This window comes from Mastomys coucha, unplaced genomic scaffold, assembly GCF_008632895.1.
Source record: "Mastomys coucha isolate ucsf_1 unplaced genomic scaffold, UCSF_Mcou_1 pScaffold5, whole genome shotgun sequence".
Taxonomy (NCBI): domain Eukaryota; kingdom Metazoa; phylum Chordata; class Mammalia; order Rodentia; family Muridae; genus Mastomys; species Mastomys coucha.
In genome coordinates this window covers 103,692,030-103,718,203 of record NW_022196911.1, presented here as the reverse complement: position 1 = coordinate 103,718,203, position 26,174 = coordinate 103,692,030, and the positions used below count along the sequence as shown (strand labels likewise).

At 45.4% G+C, this 26,174-nt stretch overlaps 1 protein-coding gene across 1 annotated transcript in view; it reads right to left on the bottom strand.

Annotated features, from left to right (window-relative positions):
* Positions 1-15,631: 15,631 nt before the first annotated feature.
* The window catches only part of Psmd12 (proteasome 26S subunit, non-ATPase 12), an 18,932-nt gene continuing 8,389 nt past the window's right edge, over positions 15,632-26,174 (bottom strand). Inside the window, exons 5-11 of the mRNA XM_031352705.1 lie at positions 24,766-24,870; positions 22,445-22,594; positions 22,225-22,359; positions 21,117-21,229; positions 19,378-19,552; positions 17,527-17,604; positions 15,632-16,256 (exon numbers count right to left, since the gene is read on the bottom strand). Coding sequence (XP_031208565.1) covers positions 16,047-16,256; positions 17,527-17,604; positions 19,378-19,552; positions 21,117-21,229; positions 22,225-22,359; positions 22,445-22,594; positions 24,766-24,870 — 966 coding nt within the window. The 3' untranslated portion in view covers positions 15,632-16,046. The remainder of the gene's footprint in view (positions 16,257-17,526; positions 17,605-19,377; positions 19,553-21,116; positions 21,230-22,224; positions 22,360-22,444; positions 22,595-24,765; positions 24,871-26,174) is intronic.

Below are 26,174 nucleotides of genomic sequence, written 5' to 3'. Positions count from 1 at the left end.
GACAGGGTTTCTCTGTATAGCCCTGGCTGTCCTGAAACTCACTCTGTAGACCAGGCTGGCCTTGAACTGAGAGATCTGCCTGTCTCCGCCTCCCAAGTGATGGGCTTAAAAGCATGTGCCACCACTGCCCAGCTTTTATTTTCTTTTTAAAGATTTGTTTTTATTTCTGGGCTGGACTTAGCAGGTCCCAGGTTGTCTTCTTGCTTTGCAAGCCTAACAGTGAGTTCAATCCCTAATAATGCCCAAAAGTTGTCCCCTCACCCCAACATGCCATGTCCAGAAGCACATACAAATACACAGTAAATAAGGAAACAAATAAATGCAGTTGTATAATAAAAGAGGGCTGGTGAGATGGCTCAGTGGGTAAGAGTGTTGACTGCTCTTCCAAAGGACCTGAGTTCGGATCCCAGCAACCACATGGTGGCTCACAACCACCCGTAATGAGATCTGACACCTTCTTCTGGTGTGTCTGAAGACAGCTACAGTGTATTACACTGGAGTGAGCAGGGCCAGAGTGAGCAGAGGTCCTGAGTTCAATTCCCACCAGCCACATGATGGCTCATGGCCATCTCTACAGCTACAGTGTACTCATAAACATAAAATAAATAAATAAATCTTTAAAAAAAAAAAAGAGAGGGAGAAAGAAAGAAAGGAAGAAAGAAAGAAAGAAAGACCACTGATGAGAAATTCCACAGAGCAAGTGTATGAGCCATTAGCTTAGGCTTGCTTTGTCTCTTTCTGGACTTCTCTCCCTAGCATGTGTGGTGACTGTCTTTTCACCTTAGCCTATGAGAACAGAACAATACAAGTCCAGGGTCCAAGGAAGGCCAGGCAGGCTTTCTCAGCAAAATAGCAAGGCTTAGACAAATAAAACAAGGGCAAAGGATTCTTAGGTCAGAAAAAAATTCTGTTTGAAATTAGGATGGAAGTGGTATTCCAGCCATCCAAACCCATGGAGTGAATACCACAAAGACTGAGAATTCCTGTGCACTGGGGTCTGGGTGACCCAGAGGTCTCCCCGTGGGAGCCTCGGTTGTAACCAGCATTCCACGTTGGGCGACATGCTGATCACAGGTGGTTGTCCACCAGGACAGGAGGCGGATGAGAAATCTTCATGCACCCTCTCAAGTTTGATGGGAGCCTCAAATTGCTCTAGAGAAATTAAGTTCCAAGGTGGGACAAGGGATAAACAAGGAGAGGAACTCATGCCTAAGTTATAAGACACTTGGTGAGCAAGTCATGCACCTTAATCCCAGCACTCAGAAGGCAGAGGCCGGCTCATCTGTGAGTTCAAGGTCAGCCAGGTCTACACAGTAAGTTCCAGAACAGCAGGAGCTACATAGTGAGACACTGCCTTAAATATATATATGTACATATATACATATGTACATATATATATGGCTTAGGGGCTGGGGGTGTTGATCTTTGGTGGCATTCTTAGCATGCACAAGACCCTAGGCTTAATCCTCAGCACCATAACCAGGCATTGTGATGCATACTTAAAATTCCAACACTACTCTAGAAGTGGCAAGGCCAACCTTGACTAGCTAATGAGCCAGCCTGGGATACCTGAGCCCCTTTCTTTGAAAAACAGCTTGTGTTTGAAAGTATAATAAGGGTTGTTAGGGACTGGGAAGTCAAGAGAATGGAGAATTTTTTCTTTAAAATTATTATTGTTTTTGTTATTGTTAATTATTTTAAATGTGTATGGGTGCTTGTCTGTGCACCAGTTGTGTACCTGGTACCCAAGGAAGCTAGAAGAAGGCATCTAATCCCTTGGGACTGGTGTAACAGGTATTTATTAGTTGCCATGTGGGTGCTGGGAATTGAACCCTGGTCCTCTGGAAGAGCAGCGGGTGCTCTAACCATTGAGACCTCTCTCTAGCCCTAGAGAGGCCTTGATACTCTGCCCTGGGACTCATACAGAGAGTTTACATAGATTATTGAAGATTTCCAAACCTTTTCCTCTCAATGCTGGTGTTACCGGCTTGTTCCTCCACACCTAAGCAAGCTTACTTGACCCACGTTTCTGGAGGTTCTGAGTCCAAGACCATGAATTCTGACGGCACCCATCAGAGGCATGAATTGGAAATAGCTTGGTTAAAAGCAAGTGGTTACTTCTGGAAGTTGGAAGGCAGAGGCAGCCAGATCTCTGTGATTTCAAGGACAGCCTTGTTCTACAGAGGGAGTTCCAGGACAGCTGGGGCCTTGTGAAAAGACCTTGTCACAAAATAACACAAAAAAAATGTGAAAGCAAATGGTCATATCTCATATAGGAAGCCAGAGGGAGACTGGAGTCCCACAATCCCCTGTGTTTGTTGTTTGTTTTCTTCTTCCTCCTCCTCCTCCCCCATCATCCCTTCTCTCTGTCTCTCTCTCCCTCCTTCCTCTCTTTTTCTTCCTCAACAAGGTCAAACCTAGGGGCTGGAGAAATGGCTCAGTGGTTAAGAGCACTGACTGTTCTTCTGAAGGTACTGAGTTCAAATCCCAGCGACCACATGGTGGCTCACAACCATCCCTAATGAGATCTGACAGCCTTTTCTGTAGTGTCTGAGACTTCTACATATGATAAATAAATGAATAAACAAACAAATAAATAAATCTTTAAAACAAGGTCAAACCTAGTCTGCAACTCCCCCGTATGCACCAGGCTGACCTCGAACTCACAGTGATCTTTTTGCTTCTGCCTTCTCCCTGTGAAGCACTAGAAATTCTCTCAAACCTCACGCTACTTAAACTAGTGCCAGCCTATGGCCCAAGCCTTCAACCACAATGGACTCTACACAAGGACTGTTCAATAGTCTCTTGAGATACCATTCTTGTCATCAGGCCCTCTCTGGCTGATGATCTCAAAGGCTGTCTGTCACTCACAACCATTCTTTATCTCCCAGTCTTCCAGAAAGGGTTAGCTCCTCATCTCATGACAGCTGAAGGAAAACTGTGTGGAACTACACAGTAAGATGCTTCTTACATGTACACACACCACACACACACACACACACACACACACACACAAACAGGAAACATCCTGGCTGCCAAGGCAGGGATTTGGGCTTCTTTGGCTTCTGAGCTGCTCTTGGCTCGAGGCCATCTAGGGAAACTGAGCAAGTACGTGGGTCCATGGAACTTGGGCTAGATCCATCAAGGACACAAAAAAACAGATGATCCAGTCCTCTCCCCCAAGTGGAGCAGACAAAAGTGCCCTTGATGCTGAAGCTGTGGGAAGCTTCACTCGAGCCCATGGGAGGAAGCTTGGCATGGGCAACTCTGCCTGAACCTGGAAGGCAGCGGCGGGCTGGGGGAAGATCCAGGCCAGGCTGGCTGTGTTCAGCCTGGGCAGTGAGGAGCCTGCATTTCTCAGCATGGCAGGAGAGGCACGGGCTGCCTGCTGACTGTGCCTGGAGCCAGAATATCACCCATGGAAAAATGCTCATGACAGAAATTTTGTTTGGTTGGTTTTTATTACATTGATTGACTGAGGGTGGGGTCTGGCAAACGGAGGTCAGAGGACAACTCTTTCTACCATGTAGGTGCTGGGGACTAAACTCAGGTTATCAGGCTGGGCAGCAAGTGCCTTACACAGCTTACCAGCTGTTTTGTTTGTCTTTTGAGACTGGCTCTAATGGAAGCCAGGCTAACCTCAAACTCAATCTGTAGCCCAAGATAAGCTTGAACCTCTAATTTTCCTGATCCTACTTCCTGAATGCTGGAATTACAAGTGTGTGTCTTGTGTAGTTGGTGGAGAATGGAGTGGGGAACTGAAACCGGGGCCTTGGGCATTTAGGCAAGTACCCTACCCACTGAGCTACGTCTTCACCCCCACCTACCTTCATGATGCAATAAATGGAAAAGTCAACATACACACTTTACCTATATAATTTCTATATAATAAAAACTCTTGGGTCTGGAGAAGTGGCTCTGCGGTTAAGAGAACTTCCAGAGGTAATAACCAGCAAACACATGGTGGCTCACAGCCATCTATACCGGGATCTGGTGCCCTCTTCTGGTGCACAGGTGTACATGCCGATAAGACCACTCACGTTTAAAAAAAAAAAAAAAAAATCTTTTCTTGGTCCAGTGAGATGGCTTTGTAGGTAAAGGTGTTTGTTTGCAGCCAAGCTGGACAACCTTAAGTTTAATTCCTGGAACCTATATGATAGAGGGAGAGAACAAGTTCCCAAATGCTGTCCTCTGGCTTACACACTGAGGTGAAATGACAACCAATCAATCAATGTTTTAAAGTTTTTCCCTTTTGGGAGTGTGTGTGTGGGAGACTAGTATTATGAACTCAAGGTCTTGTATAGGCCAAGCGAGCACTCTACTGCTTGTAGCAGAAATAGCTCTCAACCCCACCCCTCCAGACCCCGCCCTCCCACTTTTTTAAAAGCACAGACTGACCAAGAATGGAAGGAAGTGTAGTATAATATTATCAGTATGTGGGAAACAGGACTTTTTTTTTTTTTTTAAATCTCATCTCTTGTGTCTGTATTTTTAAATTTTCCCAGTGCCAGGGATTGTTCTGTAGTCACCGTAAATATATTCTGTTATAGCAGACATCACCCCACCTGGCACCGATGCTGCAGACCCTCGGCATGGGGAAAGGTGGGGGCCGTGGGAGAGAAATAAAAACCGATGGGGAACGTGATTCCGAAATATTTGTTGGTTTCAGCACATAGGCCGTGGGTAGGAGAAACTTCTGGAAGGTCCACCCACTGTCTCTCTCTGCCTCAGAGTTTCCTCAAAGCTGCTCCGATTTCCCTCTCCTCTGGCCTGTTTAGCAAGAAACACAGTAGCAGATGTTATTTTCCCAAGAAAAGTTCAAAGCACAGCGAGCCAGCCTCTGGCTTCTGCTCCCTGCCCTCCATCCCCCTCACCTGATAGAAAGCCTTTGATATGCGTTTTTCACAAGGGCCTCTGGGTCTCAAACCCCCCAGGGCCTGGGCGGGGCTCTGCTCCCGGTTGCTTAAGCCTCCCTGCTGGCTCCTTAGCCACGCTGGGACCACGTGGCTAACACCAGCCTTGCAGTGAATAATGACATAGACAGAGGCAGTCCTTCAGAAACCTCTGGCTTCTCCTCTAGAGGAAAAACTGAGCTCATCCTGAGAAAGGGATGAGCTAGGGGCGATACAGCAGACTCTGGATTCCGCAGGAATCTGTTTACTGTCCGTAGAGAGAAATCATAGGATTTCTGTAGGCTTCGGGTTTTCAAAGTTTTACACTTTCTCACATAAATGCCACAAGAAATCGGTGTCCCAAGCGCCTCAGAAAAGCAAAATCACACCCCCCTTCCTAGGTGGGTTTCCTCCTAAGCTCTCCCTGGGCCATGGGAGGGCCAGCCTGAACCAGGAGGTGGAGCAAGCATGTGCTCTGGCCACTTCCAGGAGGGAGTAGCATTTGAAAAGGCTGGGAGGAGATCTAGGGAAGTCTGAAGCTGAGGGAGGGAGAGAGGGTCGAATTGGCCCTCACTTAAGGGAAAAGCAGGCAGCTGTGATCTACCCCTTCAGAAGAGAACATAGGAGTTAGCTGATTGAAGGCATGGTACTCTCTGACCAACAAGAAGGATGTTGTCCTACTGCTGTGACTTCTTGAAGTGGAACAACAGCAAAAGGAGGACAGAGAAGGATCAGGAGGATGCTGGCTCCCCACTGCCTTATAATCAGGGCCTTGTTTAGGGACTGAGTGAAGCATCTCACATAGCCTAGGCTGGCTCCAAATTACCCATGTAATCAAGGATAACCTTTAACTCTTTTTTTTCTTAAGATTTATTTGGTTCTAATTATGTATATGTGCCTGTGTGCTGGTATGTGCATGTGAATGCTGGTACCCCTGGAAGCCAGAGGCATGGGTTAATTGCTTGGTTTCAGTCACCAGGAATAAGGGACAGAGGTGCATATTTTACATATCAAAGCAGGGCCTCCAGATCCTTCCAGCATCCCTCAGCCCCACCTGGTTCACCCTGCCCCAAACCCTGAATTTTCCAGCCTAGGGTCTAAGCTGCCCTTCCCTCAAAGACTCCTCTCTATATAATTCAGATATTTTACACTTGAGTGCTCTCTGTGTCTCTCTCTGTGTCTCTGTCACTCTGTGTCTGTCTGTCTCTCTGTGTCTCTGTCTCTCTCTCTCTGTATCTCTGTCTCTCTCTCTCTCTCCCAAAGGGAGCTCTTCCTCTCCCCTTCTCTCTCTTTCTCTCTGTCTCTCTCTCTCTTCCTCTCCCCGTCTCTCTCTCTTTGTCTCTCCCTCTCTCCCTTTCCCTCTCCTCCCCCCCCCCATCTGTTCATGTGCATGCACATGCCCCAAGCTATGGCCTCAATCCCTGGGGCCAGTGAATTTGCCCTAGAGCAGCTTCCCAGACCCAGCTGGCTCCATCCTGATCAAGCAAAGCATATCAGCTCCACTTGAGGGAACTAGTGGTTACTGCTGCTAACTCCTTCTCCCATACTGCACCCCCCAAAAGCTCCCAGCCCAGCTCACCCACAAGAGGTCACTGGTGCAGGAAACTTGGTGGGATTCATACCACCTGCTCCTCATACCACTTGCACTACACAGATGCTCCATCCGTACCCTGACATCTCTTTGCTTCCTGGAGTGTACCACCCTGACACTACACACCCCCCAAACCCCCCACCCCAAACCCACCTCCCCAACCCACCCCCACCCCCTCCCCCCTCATCTGATGTGATGGCCAACTTGAAAACCATGGTTTCAGTTTCTTTTGACAGTGGTGAGAATAGACCCCATGATGTGTAACAGTTTCCTTTGGAATTGAAACATTTCACTTTGCCTGGAAGCTCTTTTTTTGTTGTTGTTGTTTTGGTTTGTTTTGGTTTGCTTGGTTTGTTTTTTTCGAGACAGTTTCTCTGTGTAGACCTTACCCTAGCTCTCCTGGAAGCTCTTTTAAATTGAAAGGTAAACAACTCAAAAAACAGCTTCAGGAACTCCCTGAAACTGACTAGTTTCACTAGGCCCCTCCCTGCCAGGGTAAGCAATGATAGCTGAGTCACACTCAGACTAAGCAAAGCTGTGAAGAAGGTGCTTGAGTTCAGGCCAGTTGCCTGGAAGAGGTCTAGACCTGAGGTCCTTGGAAAGGACACTCATCATCAGTCTATAGAGCTGTCTACAGGCTGTGCTGTGCAGCATGCTCCTTGTTCCCAGCTTTTGTGAGCTGTAACCATGTTGGAGTGAGCTTTAACTCCTACAGATGTCTATGAGTCGCTTTTGGTCCGGTGTGTAACCCCAGTAAGTATTGGTTCAGCCAGGCAGTAGTGGCACAGGCCTTTCATCCCAGCACTTGGGAGACAGAGGCAGGTGGATTTCTGAGTTCAAGGCCAGCCTGGTCTATAGAGTACATTTCAGGATAGCCAGAGCTACACAGAGAAACCCTGTCTTGAAAAAACAAAAACAAACAAAAAAGTATTGGTTCACCAAACTGGACTTTAGCGGTATCTGTACTCTGGTCTGTCGTGGGCTCCCTATCTGGAATAGGTATGTGTGTTATATTACCTTAGGAAACATTTTGTGGAGCCCTAACCTCAGGACCTTAGCACATAACATTATTTGAGGTAAGGCTTTTAAAGAGGTTATTCAGGCTTGGAAGTGGTGGCAGTGTACCCTTGTAATCTTAGCACCAAGAAGGCAGAGCCAGGAAGATTGCTCCAGCTCCAAATACATGACAGACATGGTCTACATAGCAAGACCTAATGGAAAAACACAACAAAAAAACCCAAAAGACAAACAACCAAACAAAAAACAAAGAAAACAAACAAACAAACCCAGGCTGAAGTCGGAAGCTTGGTGGAATAATGCTTGACTAGTTTGGTTAAAACCCTGAGTTAGATCCCCAGCATGGTATAATAGGTGATGTGTTTATAAAAAGATAAAGAGAGGGGAGATTTGTTCTATGGAGGTGTGGTGAGGTATGGGGGGAGAGGGTGTCTCAGCTGGCCCATACCAAGGCATCCCTTCCCCCTGAGGGACCAGCCACAGGACAGTATAGTATAGAATAGAGTTTATTAAGGGCATGGGGAGGGGAGTTGAGAGGGTAGTAGAGGCAGAGAGAGAGTAGAGAAGTAGAGGAGTAGAGGCTGGCCATGAGCAGCATATGGAGACAGAGGGGGAAAGGGAATGGGGAGAGAGGGGGGAAGGGATGAGGGGACAGAGTGGGAGCAAGAAGGCAAGAGACCAAGAGAGCAAGGAGGGGCAAGCAGCCCCTTTTATAGTTAGTCAGGCCTACCTGGCTGCTATTAGGTAACTATGGGGTGGAGCTTAGACAGAATGCTAACAATGGGAATGATGACAGATACCCTTGGGAGGTAGAAAGAGGAGGTGTGGTATGACAGAATTTTCCTGGGGAGATGAGACACGCAGGTCTACTCACCCCAAGTAAGGACCCTCAACACATGGACACCACGAGAGTCCAACTTGGTGAACCAATGAGTTTTATTGGGGTTACTTATAGGAGCAGAAATGATTCAGATAGCTGCGTTACTCAAGCACGGGTCACAGCTCACGAACCTGGGAACCTGGAGTCTATTACACAGCCTGTGGCAGCTCAACAGCTGCCTCAGTAGTTGCAAACCTTTTCCAGGCAGCTGGTCTGATCTGGGAGTTTTCCTTACAGCTTGGCTCTGCTTTCTTTTTTTGTTTGTTTGTTTTTGTTTTTTGTTTTTTGTTTTTCAAGACAGGGTTTCTCTGTGTAGCCCTGGCTGTCCTGGAACTCACTCTGTAGACCAGGCTGGCCTTGAACTCAGAAATCCACCTGCCTCTGCCTCCCAAGTGCTGGGATTAAAGGCGTGTGCCACCACTGTCCAGCTTTGGCTCTGCTTTCTAAGAGTGACTCTCAGCTTTTAATACCGAGGCAGGGAGGGACCTAGTGAATCTGGTCAGTTTCAGGGACTTCCTGAAGCTGTTTTGAGTTGTTTACCTATCTGCTTAAAGAGCTTCCAGGTAGGATGGTATGTTCATCTTCCTCTTCCTCCTCATCTTTATCAACATGATCGTCACCATCATCATCATCATCAGCCAGAAAAGAAAATCAGTGAACCCACTTTTTGCAGGAGCCAATGATCATCTTCCCACATCTCTTATTTTTTCAATAGGCTCCTTCCTGAGGCTCAATTCCTCAATGGCCAGGAAGGAAAATCCCATAAGGCTCAGCCACCATCTCTCCTGCTCACCCTAGATTCCAAATTCTGGGCAGGTAGCTGCACACCAGTCATCTGGGCTACCAGCTCTACCTCAGCAAGGAGACAGCAACTGCTTCCTGCCCTATTCATGAACAGAGAGCATACCCAGCTCTCCATAGTCCAGGCCTTTCTCCTCCAGGAGCAGGAACTAGAGGTGTGCTTGGCTCTGAAGTCTAATGACAGTCTCCCCCTGGTGGCCTCCAGACCCTGTGCAGAAGCTAGAATGAATTTCATAAAAGACAAAACCAGGGGCCGGGGGAGAGACAAAACCAGGGATGGTATTGCATGAATATATTCCTAGATATGGGGTAGGGTACAGGGGAGCAGAAAGGCACAAGAGTTCAAGGCCAGCCTCGGGCATGTAACGATTTGGGTGTCATCATGTATTACCATAGGGGACTCTGTCTCAAAAAGAGGTATATGTGTGCTTGGGTATGGGAGTAGTACGAGGGTGGAGTTGGGGGGTAGGGGTAGAGAGGAAACCAGTGAGATGGTCATTGAATAAAGGCTTGTCAACAAGCCTGAGAATCTCGAGTTTGATCCCTATAACTCACACAGTAGAAGGAGAGCTCATGCCTGCATGTTGTCCGACCTCCACATGTACCACCTCCTCTGTGGTACAGAATCAAATGTGCACATGCCTGTGCGTGCGTGTTCTCCTGTGCGTGTGTGCTCCTGAACAACACACACACACAAAATCTACACTTAAAAAACTACATGTAAAAACTGATTTTATATACATATGTGTGTGTGTGTGTGTGTGTGTGTGTGTGTGTGTGTGTGTGTGTATATTGGTTTTCCAAGATAGGGTTTCTCTGTATAGCTCTGGCTGTCCTGGAGCTCACTCTGTAGACCATGCTGGCCTTGAACTCAGAAATCCACCTGCCTCTGCCTCCCAAGTGCTGGGATTAAAGGCGTGCGCCACCACAGCCTGGCAAAACCACTGTATATTAGAGGGAGTACCCATCACCCTCTCTTTCTCCTCTGTTCTGCTATGCCCCTGAGGAAGAGGGAAGGGGTCTGGGGGAACAAAAGGCAAGAGTGGGTGGGACCTGAGGGGATGGTTTAACTTGCCTAAGACAAGTTAGACAAAGGAACTTCTGCCTCCCCAGTGCTAGAAGTGCAGGTTTGCACTGCCATATCCAGTTACATTGATTCAACTGCCATGCACCTCTAACCAAGGAGTAGCATCATCTCCATTTTTGAAATGAGGATATGGAGAAAGATGGATGAGAGAACTTACCCAGGGACACAGAGCAAGAGTCTGGATCCTGGTGCAGAGGCTGGGCTCCCTCTGTGCTGCACCATCCAACCCAGGGACCCAGGACCCTTAAACACAGTCTTTTTTTTTTTAAGATTTATTATTATATGTAATAATAATAATAATAATAATAATAATAATAATAATAATAATAATAGCTGTCTTCAGACACACCAGAAGAGGGCATTAGATCTCATTACAGATGGTTGTGAGCCACCATGTGGTTGCTGGGATTTGAACTCAGGACCTCTGCAATAGCAGTCAGTGCTGTTAACTGCTGAGCCATCTCTCTAGCCCGGTTTATTTATTTATTTATTTATTTATTTTTATTTATTTATTTTGGTTTTTCGAGACAGAGTTTCTCTGTGTAGCTCTGGCTGTCCTGGAACTCACTCTGTAGACCAGGTTGACCTCAAACTCAGAAATCTGCCTGTCTCTGCCTCCCAAGTGCTGGGATTACCGATTTATTTATTTTTAATCTATGTGTGTGAGTGTGTGCAATTTCATGAGTCTTCATGAAGGGCATCATGTGGTTGCAGGTACCTATGGAAGCCAGAGGGTGTTGGGTCCCCGGAACTGGAATCAGAGGCAGTTCTGAGCCACCTGATATGGGTACAGGGAATGGAACCCAGGTCATCTACAAGAGCAATCCATGAGTCATCTCTCTAGCCCCCTATTTTGCCACAATTGAATACGAACAACAATATATAGGGTATAGGACTGGGAGTATAGATAAGTGGTGGAATGAGTAAAAACATGTACAGGGTCATAGGTTCCAAACCTACCAACAGCAAAAAAGAAAACTGAAATAGAAAAGAAAACACAGCATATAGAGGAGGCTTGATAAAAAGACATGGTAGCAAGCACAGTTGGTTCATCCACCTGATGGCTGCCACCGGGCTTCTCAGTCACCTGTGGTGACAGCACTAATCAGTACCATTCACGGTCCTGGTTTCAGTTATTTTGGGTTGAATTGTGTCTTGGAGGAAGTGGCTGCTCCTCCTCATTCCTCTTTGGAAATGAGCATAGAATTCAAGGAAACTGGAGCTGGAGAGATGGCTCAGCAGTTCAGTTCCCAGCACTACCATCAGGCAGCTTGCAATGGCCTGTAACTCCAATTCCAGGAGATCTACTGCCCTCTTCTGGTCTCTGCAGGCACCGGGCACCACACATGTTGTAGAGACATACATGAAGGCAAACACATACACATAAATTAAAAATTAACTTACTTAAATAAACCTTTGAAGAAGAAAAACCAACAGGATGTCCGTGGGGAAAGGTCTGACATTGAAGAGCAGAGGATGACCAGGTCATGGCATCACATGAATTCACATAGCCCAGGATGACTTGGTACTCATGAGGATCCCCCTGCCTCAGCCTCCTGGGTGCTGTGATGGATGGTAAGCCTGTGCTACCAACTGAAGACGCTGCAGCAGAATACCTGTCTATAAACACGATTGGTGTCCTCAGGTCTGAAACCCATCTAGGTTTTTGTTTTTTAAATTTTTTTTTCCGAGACAGGGTCTCACTGTGTAGCCAGCTTTTCCGTTTTCCTTTTGCGTCTGGCTGGAGAGTTTCATCTACCCTGTTTCTCCCACCTGCTTTCTTCTACTGACATCAGTGCCTACCTTCTCTGGGGTTCCATCATGGACTAAAGCCTGCTGCTTCTCCAGGCATCTTGTAGGTCTTCAGCAGGATTGGGATGGCTGAAGAATCCAGACTCACAGACTGAGCAGCTGCTACTGGGCTGTTAGTGTCTCCAGTGCGTAGACGACCACATGCTTGCAGTCCCAAGGCTGACAGCGCTCATCCTACATCTTGGACTGGTCTCTTCAAGCGGGGCTAACGAGTGTCCTTTGGTTTTCACACTTAATTTCTTAGTTGATGATGAGTCTTTGTCTTTCTCCCACTTACTGACTTCCCCAAGAAACAGCGGTTCCCTTAGGTCATCGTGTCCACCACATTTCTTAACCGCCTGGGCTCCCCTTCTATCTGTCAGCCTAAGAAAATGGGCTACTCTTTTTTTTTTTTTTTTACAGCTATCCATTGGACTGAGCACAGGGTCCCCAATGATGGAGTTAGAGAAAGGACCCAAGGAGCCAAAGGGGTTTGCAGTCCCTTAGGAGGAACAACAGTATGAACTAACTAGTACCCTCAGAGCTCCCAGGGACTCAACCACCAACCGAAGAGTACACATGGTGGGACTTATGGCTCCAGCTGCATATGTAGCAGAGGATGGCCTAGTTGGTTATCAATGGGAGAAGAGGCCCTTGGCCCTGTGAAGGTTCTATGCCCCAGTGTAGGGGAATGCCAGGGCCGGGAAGCTGAGAGGTTGGGTTGGTGAGCAGGGAGAGCAGGGAGGGAATAGAGTTTTTTTTCCAGAGGGGAAACTGGGAAAGGGGAATATCATTTTAAATGTAAATAAAGAAAATACCTAATAAAATAAATCAATAAAAAGTAAATTAAAAAAAAAGGATTTGTTTATGTATTATGTATACAGCATTCTGCCTGCAGGCCAGAAGAGGGCACCAGATCTCTCTACAGATGGTTGTGAGCCACCACATAGTTGCTGGGAATTGAACTCAGGACCTCTGGAAGAACAGCCAGTGCTCTTCACCGCTGAGCCATCTCTCCAGCCCTTATCCACTGGATTTGAACGTGTTATATGGACACAGATTTGTAATAGCTTTATTAAAAGATTTACTTCATGTGTATGTGTGCGCAGTACTCATACCATGTGTGGATGAGGTCAGAGGACCTCATTAGCACTCTCTTCCCTAAGTTACCTTCTGGTCTCCACACACATACTACAGATAGCTCTTGCATGTGAGTGCTGGGAAGATGGAGAGCAGGCTTAGCTATTAAAACACTAGCTGCTCTACCCCGAGGGACCTGGGTTCAATTCCTAGGGCTCATATGGAGGTTCACAACCATCTGCAAATCCAGTTATAGGGGTTCTGACACCCTCTTCTGGTCTCCTTGGCACCAGACACACAATCCTAGCAAACACCCACATACCTAAAACAAAAGAACTTCAACCCTTTGATTGGACCTGGCTCAGTGGGTAAGCCACTGGCTTCACAAGCCTGAGGACCTGAGTTCAATGCCTACAATGCATCTGTATCCTAGTTGCTCTTACAGTGAGACAGATCAGAATCCCCACAGGTTCACTAGCCAGTAGGTATACATATAGCAGGGCAAGTCTCCAGTGAGATGGAAAGCAAGTGCTGAACAAGGTTGGCCTGTTACTGCCACACAAGCATCCAGCAAACACCCTTAGCTATCCCACTAGCCCCAGGAACTGGTACAAACTGAAGCTGTCTGCAGGGCAGTGATGGCACATACCTTTGATCCCAGCTCTAGGGAGGCAGAGGTAGGTAGATCTCTGTTGAGTTTGAGGCCAGCCTAGCCTACAGAGTGAGTGAATTCCAAGTTCCGGGACAGCCAAGACACACCAAGAAACCCTGTTTTGAAAAACCAAACCTTGAGTTGTCACTTGACCTGCCCACCCTAATTTTTCCACACACCTGTGTCTTTATACAAAGTGGAAAAACAAAAACAAAACTAAAGACAAATGAATAAATAAAAGACCCGGGGGAAACATAAATCATAGCACTAAGTAAAAGAAGTGACCGAGGTGTTATACTTTGTATTTCAACCATGTGACTGTATTTCAACCATGTGACCTCGGGAAAAGAGGTCACACTGGATCTTTTTTTTTTTTTTTCCCCCGAAACAGGGTTTCTCTGTAGTCCTGCCTGTCCTGGACCAGGCTGGCCTTGAACTCAGAAATCCACCTGCCTCTGCCTCCCAAGGAGGAGAGGAGAGGAGTTGTTCAGAGAGTTTACACTGTCAGTCCTCATCATCAGGAGGGATCTTCAATTCTTCATCTGTCCACCGTGAAGGATCTGGACATGAAAAGAGTGACCCAGCACAGCATCCAAGTCATGCCAAAATCGCCAAAGAACCCAGAACCACGAGTGAGCTTAAGAACTCGCCCTGGATCACCTGGGCTGGGGAAACTTCCCGTACCGGGGCTGAATATGTATACCACTACAAGCATGATGGACTCTACCATCTCCAGCCCCCGAGTGGCAGGCGGTCTCCAATGCGACCGGACAGTACCAGGCAGGTCAGCACACACACTAGCAAAGCAGCAGTTCCACCCCTGATGGCGTCACTTCCTTTTCAGTCATTTTTAAAGTATTAAAAAGTAATTAGATTATCTAGAACCAGGTCATGGAACTGGAGATCCTACAGACATAATGAACCTGGCCTGTTAAGGATAGAACTGGCCCTAAAGTCTGGAAGCAGCCCTACATGAGTGACACTCGATGAGCCACGCCAAGTGACAGGTCTGTCATCCTAGATACTTGGCTAGTTTATGTAGGATACCAAGTTCAAGGCCTGCTGGACTACACTGAGTTTAGGGCTAGCTTGAGCAACTTAGTGAATTCCTGTTGACAAACAAAAAGTAAAAATGTGCCAGGCAGCGGTGGCGCATGCTTTTAATCCCAGCACTTGGGAGGCAGAGGTAGACGGCTTTCTGAATTCAAGGCCAGCCTGGTTTGAGTTCCAGGACAGACAGGGCTATACAGAGAAACCCTGACTGGGGGCGGGGGCACAGGTGGAGAAGGCCAGGTTGATAGTAACAAAAAGCCTTAGGGGTCAGGCTGAAGTTCATACAAAGAATGTGGGAGAAGTGGTGAGCAGCCCCCAAAGCCAAACCATAATACCACCCGTGACTCCTGTAGAGGATTTAACAGAAAGCAGCCTGGGTTAACATGGTATCAACGGACTGAGCTAACTGCCGGTCCGGCTGGGCTTGGGAGTCCACACCTGAAGCCCACTCCCGGGAGGTGGACGCTCCACAACACAGCAACTTCAGGTCAGCCTGAGCTACGGAAGACCTCCCCAAACCAAACAGGTCGTGGAAGAAGTGCAAGGGCCCAGCATAATCAGCGAACTCTAACTTAAGTCTGATTATGGGGTTGGAGGTGTAGCTGAGTTGGAATAGGCTTTGCTTAGCACGTACAAAGCCCAGGGCTCAATACCAGCACCACCTGGGTAGTAGAAGCAGGAGATCAGGTCACCATCCTACGCCACACAGTGCGAGAGGAAGAACGCTCAGACTCCATGAGAGCCTTCCGGTCAGGGGCAAACACAAAGCACAACTCCACGCACAAGATCCTTGCATGGTCTATGTTTTGTTTTTTTATTCTGTAAGTCATCAATAGCTTTATGACATCATTTATAAACACTTGTTAGTCACCACCCGTCCGAGCAGAGGCAACTTCAGGAGCTAACACACTCGTCCTGTTTTTATTACTGTCAAGTGGCTGTCAGGTGAATAAAAGCAAATAGTACGAACACGATCAAGGAAAGCTGAGACAAACCTTTCCGTCTTCAGACTAGAAAAACGTTTTGCAGAGTTCTCATGAAACCAGGGTGTGGAAGAGGCAGAGGGGGCTTAAACACATTTACTATCTTAAAATTTTAGAAAAAAGGTCAGAGAGTAAGAAAAAAACAACATATACACCATGAAAACAGTCTTTCTTTTTTAATGGCCTCCAATTTTGTGTCTTCTAAAAGCATCCAGACCCTCATTGTAGATTATGTATCATCTCCTCTTTGGCGATGAGGTGTGTTGTTTTGTTAACCAGAGACATCAATGAGTTCAGTTTCTGAGACCAGTCATTTAATAAATTATTTGGATCCTTGGGTCTCTGGAAGTTGATGACTCCAGCCAACCTGTCTACTTTAGCAAAGATGGTCTTGTTAACGACTAGATTCGAGAGGAAAGCCTCTGACTCCTGTGAGAGACAGACAGATTGGATTAAGATGGATAATTAGAGATAACTAGACATTCTAAAATTCTTCACCCATGCATACACAAGCTCAGAGTACTGACAGTTCCTTGCCAACTGCTGACCATGATGATGCATTTACAACATTGGATGATCAACTAATGAGTCTCCTGTCAGGTATGGAGACAGCTCCCAGCACAAGGGAGGTGCAGGCAAGACCAGGATTTGGAGGACCCTGGGCTACACATATTCAGACACTGGAAACATGGTTCCTTTCTGCACCAATTGTAAATGCAGAGTTAACAATGAAACCAGGAAGTGGAAAAGACTAGACTGTTACTAGTCAACCAACTCACCACATCTGAGTGTCTCCACAGCCAGGTCTGAGTCTAAATGTGACCGTGCAGATTTAGCCCTAATGGCAACAAGGAACAGGGCTGGTACCAACAATGAACTGACTCCTCATTTTTATAGTCCTCCACTCTTTTCTTCTCTGCAGTGCTAGGGATCAAACTTGTGGCTGCATAGGCTAGGCATGCACTCCCCTGCTGAGCTGGATAACCCTATAGTTACCTCTTAAAGGCATTATGGTATGGCTGTTTCCTACATTTTTGTTTTTTGAAAGCAGGGTCCCATGTATACTAGGCTGGCTTTAAACTAACTATGGTGGTGGTGGGGGGTGGGTGACTAAACTTAAGATCCTCCTGTTCCAAGATTACAGGCAGTGTCACCTCCTGCATCTTTGTGCACTCTCAAGGACAACGCCAACACACACACACACACACACACACACACACACACACACACACACAGAGTATGTTTCTGTGGTTCTACCAACAGTTTTATCATATATACTGTGAACTTAAAATTGATCAATGAAAATGTAGTTTTGGGGGTACTGGAATTGAATCTAGACCCCCAGACCTCTAAGTGAAGGTCTAGCTAGCACAAATAATATTAATGTAACTATAAACTTACTAATTCTGGCTTGGGGGATATTCAAGATAGCTTGGGACACTTTAAATTATCTAAATTTTAAATTTAAAAAATAAAAGCCAAGGGGAATTATGCATGTCTGCAATCCAGCACTTGGGGGATTGAAGTGGGAAGATAAGAGGGAGAATACAGGAAGTTAGAGGAAGCCAGTTTTACCTTATGTCTGAGCACATAAACTGACAGTAGTGAAACAATTTTCTCACTCCCTTACCACAAGGCCACTGACACACAACATGAATAGAATGCCAGAAAATACCCTGACAACACACTCAAAACTTACATCCACAGAGAGATCCAGAAGTTGTGCCATCCTTTTCATTGTTATCCGAGTGTAGTACTTGGCCATAATTCTGATGTTCTGTCAAAGGACACACACAACAGTTGTTTATCAGTTCAGCAGGGTTCACACACGCAGGGGAGTTTATTGGCAACATGGATGCTGGGATGTGCTATTGTATAATGTATCCCCCATTAGAAAGAAGCTGGGTCTAAATTTCAAAAGAAAAACTAAACCCTGAGGTATAAAGACTAGCTTTTGCAGTTATCTGTGAACTTAGTATTTTATTTTCATGCTCATTTATTTGTGTTTTCTCTACATATATGTTGGTGCAAGGGTGTCAGATCCCCTGAAATTGGAGTTTCTTACAGATGTGTGAGCTGCCACGAAAGTGATACGAATTGAACCTAGGTCTTCTGGAAGAGTAGCCGGTGCTCTTAGCCATTGAGCAACCTCTTCAGCTCCCTGTGAACTTAGTATTTTATTGACTGATTATTTCTCTATTTACTGAGATGTCTCACTTACTTATTTATTGAGAAAGCGTTTCATACTATGTAGTCCTGGCAAGCATGGAACTCCATGAAGACCAGGATGCCCTGATCAACAGAGCTCTGCCTCAAAAGAAAAACTTAAAATACTTGTACTAATGACACTAGTGGTTTAAATGCTAACTATAACCCTAGTACCTGGGAGGTAGAACCCAGAAGATCCACTACATACTGATGTGGAAGGCCAGTCTAGGTTTCCTATCTAAAAAACAAAAACAAAAAAAGACACACAACAATTTCTATTTCCTAGTTTCTATGGGAAGTGGTGAAGTCAGACAAAGATTTTCTTATTACTCATTAACTTTAGAGTTCTTAGCAAACACCAGGACTCACAGGGATGAAGCTAACTTTGAAGAGGCCAGTCTGCAGTCCATCAGGGCTGCAAGCAATGGGAGCCCAAGGAGCTCTGTACTCTCAGCTCTACCTTCCTTTCACCCCTTGAACACAATCAATGATCTGATTCGCTGATTTTTTTTAAGGGTCTCTTATAGCTCAGGCTGGCCTCAAACTATGTAACTGAGGACTAGCTTAAACGCTTGATCCTTGTGCCTCTACCTCCTTGGTACTGAGCCATCACACCTGCCTTTAAGATTCTGGATTCCTGTGGGATTCTTCCAAAATGAAGACTGCTCATTGGGCTGGAGAGATGGCTCGGCAGTTAAGATGTTCCTTCCTCTTTTTGAGAAAGGGTTTCACTGAATAGCCCTGGGTAGACTGATATAGCTATATATCATAGACTGAACTCAAATCTTAGCAGTTTGAAGCTGTAACTCCTGCCTTAGCTTCCTATATGCTGGGATTACAGGAGTGTGCATGACTAGTTACATATGACTAGTTATCTGTTCTGAAAAGCCAAAAAGGGGGGAGATAGACAAGCATAAGATAAACTCTGGTACTGTCTGCAAAGCGTGAATGTCTAAAACAGGCTGCTTTCTGTACTACTGAGAATAAAGGGAAATAAGTCCTGAAGTAAAGAATTAAAAATACAGCGTCTGATACCCTCTTCTGGCCTCCACAGGCACTGCATGAATACATAAAAAGCAGTTAAAAACAAAAACGGTTTTCAGCTGTGTCTGGTGGCTCGCCCTGTAATCCAAGTACTTGGGGGCAGAGGCAGCAAAGTCAGTGCAAGGCCAGCCTGGCCCACATAGTGAGTTGAAGGCTCTTCAGAGCTTCACAGTGAGAGCTTGTCTCCATGCCCCCTTCATCAGAAAAGGGGAGTAGTTTATGCTCAAACTGTCCACTCTTAGTTCTAAGAGACAATCTGAGAAGTAAAATGTGAGCCAGCAGACTGCCCGGTTCTTACATGCTCTACGACTCTGTTCTTCAAGTCTTTCCACCTTTTTTCACCTTCTTCTGTAGAGCTGAAAACATCAGTAGCTGGGGTCTCAGAGGAGCCCTTTCGTAGCTCCACCCCATAGTCCTCAACAAGCGTGGCCCAGCGCATCAGCTCCATTGTGGTAAAAAGCTTCAGCAGATCCCTGTGAAGTGCATAAACTCAGCATTGAGATCTGCCTGACAAGGTGAGTGCTGCCAATCCCAAGCCCCAAATACAACGTGCTTCCTGACCAGACACTTCCTTCTTGCCATACTGATGACTGATTTGTGTGTGTGTATGTGTGTGAGAGAGTGAGGGTGCACAGACCCCATGGTATATGAATGTCAGAAGATGTGTGTGTGTGTGAGAGAGTGAGGGTGCACAGACCCCATGGTATATGAATATGTCAGAAGATGTGTGTGTGAGAGAGTGAGGGTGCACAGACCCCATGGTATATGAATATGTCAGAAGATGTGTGTGTGTGTGTGTGTGTGTTTGAGAGAGTGAGGGTGCACAGACCCCATGGTATATGTGTGTGTGTGTGAGAGAGTGAGGGTGCACAGACCCCATGGTATATGAATATGTCAGAAGACAATTTGTGAGAGTTGGTTCTCTTTCCACCAGAGTGGATTCTGAGTGGTGAGGCTACCAGGCTTAGAAGCACCTTTGCTCACTATGCAACTTGTAGCCTGAAACTGATATGAGTGCCTGAGTGCTGATATGATGCCAAAGTGGAAAATTCCATGTGACTTCACATGTTAAACTTGTGACCAAGTGTAAAGCAATGAGTTCTCACTGGAAGCATCATGGTTCAGAACTAGCAACAGTGGTGAGACAGTCCCACCTCTACCTCCTGATGGTTCATCTAAAAAGTTACAATATTATGTAAAATTATCTCCTGACCAGCCCTATAAGGTATAGGTGAAGCATGCATGAACTTCAGGCTTGGGCCCCAACCCAACCCAACATGGTTACCATGTACACCCAAAGATTTCAAAATTTGAAAAACATCTCATGTCAAGCATTTCACGTAAGAGAGTCTCATCTTGATCAACAACAAATTAAAACCAAGCAAATGAACAAATCAAACTCTTGCCACTCTTACTTATAGAACATAACAAACTTGACTCTGGTCAATTACTGTCATTTCTCACAAATTGAAGAGATTCCCCTCTAACAAAAGTGTTCTCCTTACTATACCTGCCAATCTGAAACAGTTGTAAGGACACTAGTCAAATAGGTAAGAAAAAACAGCTATTAAAACGAAAGCCAGTCACTTGGGAAGAAACGTGTTTGTTTGTGAAGTCTGACACACTTCAGATGGACATGCTCCTGAAGAACATGATGTCCAGGCTATTGGTGATAAACCCGTTGAAAACAGATTTTCTTTTTCTTTTTTTGGTTTTTTGAGACAGGGTTTCTTTTCTCTGTGTTGTCCTGGCTGCCCTGGTACTCACTCTGTAGACCTTGCAGGCCTCAAACTCAGAAATCCACCTGCCTCTGCCTCCCAAGTGCTGGGATTAAAGGCACGCGCTACCACAGATTATTAACCAAAAGCCACTAAGCAACATTTGACAGAGAACTCCCAGTGTTAGGAACTGAGCACCGAGCATGTTCTAACACACTATGTCACAGGGACTTTTTCTCTACGCCAGTCTTGAAGTAGGCAGCGGCACAAATGAAGGGAGCAATGTGGAGTGGATTTCCACTGTGACATAATCACTTACTTGTATTTGGGGATTTCTTCCAGCTTCTTGTCACTACTTATCCGGTGAACCAAATCTGACTGCTCATTGTCAAAAGGAGCCAGGATAACATAGAGAACAACACTTTTCAGAGCCTAAGGAAGTTGTAAACAATAGTTCATTTGTAACTGGAAACATAATGGGATTGAGTAAAAGGTGAAAGAAGGAAATAGCTGTATGTTCTAATTCTTATTTTAACTCAGACAGTCTTAGAAGCGACCAGGCATGCTACTTAATCCTAGCACTTGAAGGCAGAGGCAGAGAAATCTGTGAGTTTTTAGTCAGCCTGGTCTACATAGCAAGTTTCAGACCCTGTTTTCCTTAATTCTAGTACTCAGGAGGCAGAGGCAGGTGGATCTTTGAGTTTGAGGTCAACCTGGTCAACAGAGTTGAGTTCCAGGACAGCCAGGGCTACACAGAGAAACCAAAGCCATAAACAAACAAATAAGCAAACAAACAAACAAACAAACAATTTTGAGGGCAAATGTATCAAGGACAATCCTTGCTGTTAGTAACCATGAATGTTGCACATAGCCACAAGTGTCCTTTCTTCTTTATTTTTATTTATTTATTTTTTTGTTTTTTCGAGACAGGGTTTCTCTGTATAGCCCTGGCTGTCCTGGAACTCACTCTGTAGACCAGGCTGGCCTCGAACTCAAAAATCCACCTGCCTCTGCCTCCTGAGTGCTAGAATTAAAGGTGTGCACCAGCTGAAGGCTAGTTTTGAATGCATGGAGTTTGAGACTAGTTTGGGCTATGGCTATATGAGACTGACTCAAACCAAACCAAATCAAACCAAAACAAAAATAACAATGGGAAAAAGAGCCTCTTTTTTTTAAAAAAAAAAAGGAACAAGTTCCCAAAGTTATTGATATCTGTAGTAGCCTACTAAATATGTTAAACAGGTCTTTGTTTTGCAAAATAGTTCCATTTAGCCAGGCAGAATGTAAAAACAGGCAAAATGCAAGTCTTTTCTTCCCCAAGCTAAGGATCATTCTGAGGACCCCAAGCCAGCCAAGCCAGGGTCCTAGACTGAGCTGCACCCTGCCCTGAGGCTGTCCTAGCCTTAGGTCACCAAACATCTCCTTACCTGCTGCCACTTGTCACTTTCTGCCTGAATGCAGGGAGTGTCGTAGATGGCTCGGTAGTGCTTACAGATTGACAGGTAGGACCCCTCGTGCTGATCCAGCTGAATCATTAAGTTATAGTACTTCAACTTTAATTTCTGAAACAAGTTCACAAAATAAGTGGGGCTTGCGCTTCCAGCCAAACACTCCAAGTGTGACCAGGCTGTGCAGGGACATGCTCACCTCTGTGTTTTCTTCTTGGAAGAATTTGGTATTAATTTTTTTGCTGATGATCTGTGTGCGAATATAATCTTTCACAGCTAGGCAGAGTCTCATCTGCTCCAGAATAAACTCCACTCGCTCCTTCTTCTCCATGGACCCATAGGTTTCCACCTAGCAGAGCAATTCCTCAAGTAAGTTTAGATCATTTAAGTGTACGTTAAAATAGTTAGCCAGATCAAGTATTACCTCTTCATACCTGTACAATGTTGGTGACTATACGAAAAGTAAGCTATGGGGCTAAAGACACAGCTCAGCCGCTTGCAGCTCTTCTGTCCCCAGAACCCAGTTCTGTACCCAGACACAGCTTTCTCTTACACACGAGTGCACATGCATGTGAGTCACACATACACATATGCGTGTTTATATATTTTACATGTATATGTGTATATGTATATATATTTTCATATATTCTAAACAGAATTGGACAGTGGTAGCGCACACCTTTAATGTGAGCACTTGAGACAGAGGCAGGTGGATCTCCCTGCTTTCAAGGCCAGCTTACAGAGTGAGTTCCAGGACAGTCAGGATACACAGAAAAACCCTGTCTCAAAAACCCAAAACCACACATGCATGCCTGCATACATACATGTATATCCAAACACACACATACATGTATACCTACATATACTCACATAGGTGTGTGTGTGTGTGTGTGAGAGAGAGAGGGGGGGGAGAGGGAGAGGAAGAGAGAGAGAGAGAAGGAGGGAAGGAGAGAGGGAAGGAGGAGAGAGAGAGAGAGAGAGAGAAAGAGAGAGAGAGAGGGAAGGAGGGAGAGAGGGAAGGAGGGAGGGAAGGGGAGAGAGAGAGAGAGAGAGAGAGAGAGAGAGAGAGAGAGAGATGGTGTTTTCAAGACAGGGTTTCCCTACATAGCTCTGGCTGTCCTGGAACTGTGAGTGAGCTGGATAATCCCAGCACTTGGGAGGACAGATGGATCTTGGTAGACCCGGGCAAGCCTGGTCTATGGAGATAGTTCCAGGATATCCAGGGCTGCACAAAAGCAACCCTGTTTTGAAAAACTACTAATGATGATAAAAGACTTTAGGGCAAAAAGAAGCAGGATGAGTGTGCAGTCATTTAATGCCTCCAAAGTTCAGTTTCCTTGGCTAGAAAATCAGGGAAACGATGCTGCGTGTGAAGGTGACTGGGATGACGACTGTAGAGTGGTGTTCTCAGTCTTCCTAATGCAGTGACCCTTTGATACAGTTCCTTATGCTATGGAATCATAATGTAAATATCTGATATGTGACCTCTGTGAAAGGGTCATTGAACCTTCAGAGGGATCAAGACTGACAATTTGAGAAGCACTGATATAAAGGAGCTGAGATGTATAAAAGAAAAGATCAGAGAATGAAGACAATGCAGGCACTAGACCCTTTGAATAAAGTCATTTCTTCTCTTCCTTAACCCAAGAGGAAAAGGAACTTGACTGGAATGTCAGAGTAACCTGTTTAGCCTGGGGGCAGCCTCTGATGGGGCCCAGGTACTGTGAGGTCACTAACATGACTTGGCACTTGAGCACAGAAAATGTACTATTTTCTGGTGACATCCCTGGCTTTTCTCAGAGTGCCTATCTCTGTAAAGGGAAAACACACAGATCAATTCTGTAAGTTTGTGCTTTTAGAGTGTTCTGGTGACTACAGCATCAAACCCAGGGTTCTGTATGCAAGAGAAACACTTATTACTGAGTTCGTAGAGTCCAAGCTCTGGCAATTTTTCTTTGTCAAACCATTTTGGTCTAGAAATTTACCTCTAATAAAACATTCACTAAGAATAAAGCCAATAATTTAACAGCAGATTCTTAAGGCAAAGTAAGTATTGCATTTACTTATTTAAATTCTAAACAGAGGACCAGGTAGTGGTGGCGCATGCCTTTAATCCCAGCACTTGGGAGGCAGAGGCAGGTGGATTTCTGAGTTCAAGGCTATCCTGGTCTACAGATTGAGTTCCAGGATAGCCAGGGCTACCCAGAGAAACGCTGTCTCGAAAAACTAAAACCAACCAAAAAACTAAAAAAACCTCAACATCTAAACAGAACACAAATGTTCAAAAAAAATTATACAAAAACTAAGGCCAATCTTTTGATGCCAGTATTTCTTCAAATTATGTTTATCAGGTTAGCTTGCAAAATCAGTTTTCAGGGGCCCAAAGAACACACTGTGCTGTGAACATGCTTACTCTTGGTAACTTAGCAAGAAGCAGCAATGAGTATCAAAATAAGCCACTTCCACAGGAAAATACTACCAACTCAGCATGTAAGCTTACATGGCCCTAGAGCATCTTACCTGTAACTCTTGAAGGATGGAGGCAGCCTCTTTCACATCGCCATTTTGCTCTTTTATAGTTGCTAAGGTTTTAGTCAGCCGAGCACGTTCAATTTCAACATAAATCTACAAAGAGAACTTGGTAGTATTAAAGCTTGCAGAAACATGCTACCATTTTAAGGGCAGAGCAGCACTCTTAGGGCTAACAGCTTCATCCAATGGCACAATTCTTTACCCACACACATTGCGAGACATCTCTCACTTCACACCCAGAGGTAGGATGCAAAAGCAAGTATCTTCATAAAACATTTTCCAGGGCTGGAGACCCAGCTCACCTGCTCAGGCTATTGCTATGCCAGGACAGCAATGTGGATCCCAGCACCTACATCAGGTGGCTCACAAATGCCTGCGACCTCAGCTTCAGGGATCCAATGCTCATTTCTACCCCCTGTGGATATTAACTCACAACATATAGAAATAAAGTAAAATAACGTAAACCACCACCCCCAAAACCCACCACAACCACCAACAACAGCAAAAAGACCACAAGTAACAGGACCACAACCTGTATTAATGGCATAGAAAACAGAAAGTGGCTTTAAAAGATTTGCAAATAACACTTTGCAACAAGGATATGCAGAGCTCAAAATCTATAATTCTATTAAGGCTCTAAATCAGATTTGTCTTTTGTTCTGAATGTTGTGGCCTGAACTCAGGTCTGCATCTACTCTAAGCATATCCATGGCCACTAAAGCATAAACTAGTCCAATTCATATTAAATATAATTTAGAAAAATAAGACGGGGGCTGGTGAGATGGCTCAGCGGGTAAGAGCACTGACTGCTCCAGAGTTCGGATCCCAGCAACCACATGGTGGCTTACAACTACCCGTAGTGAGATCTGACGCCTTCTTCTGGTGTGTCTGAAGACAACTACAGTGAATTATGCTAGAGTGAGTGGGTCCGGACGAGTGGAGCAGCAGAGGTCCTGAGTTCAATTCCCAGCAGCCACACACATGATGGCTTACAGCCATCTGTACAGCTACAGTGTACTCATACACATAAAATAAATAAAAATAAATCTTTAGGGGAGGGGGGAGGCAACAGGGGTTTGTTCTTGTTGTTTTTGTTTGTTTGTTTTTTGGAGGGGAAACTGGGAAAGGAGAAGCCATATGACATGTAAATAAAGAAAATATCTAATAAAATAAATAAATTAAAAATAAAATAAAATAAATCTTTAGAAAAATAAGCCGGGCAGTGGCGGCACATGCCTTTAATCCTAGCACACAGGAGGCAAAGGCAGGTGGATTTCTGAGTTCGAGGCCAGCCTGGTCTACAGAGTAAGTTCCAGGACAGCCACACAGAGAAACCCTGTCTTGAGAAACCAAAAAACCAAACCAAACCAAACCAAAAAAACTAAAAAAACAAAAAA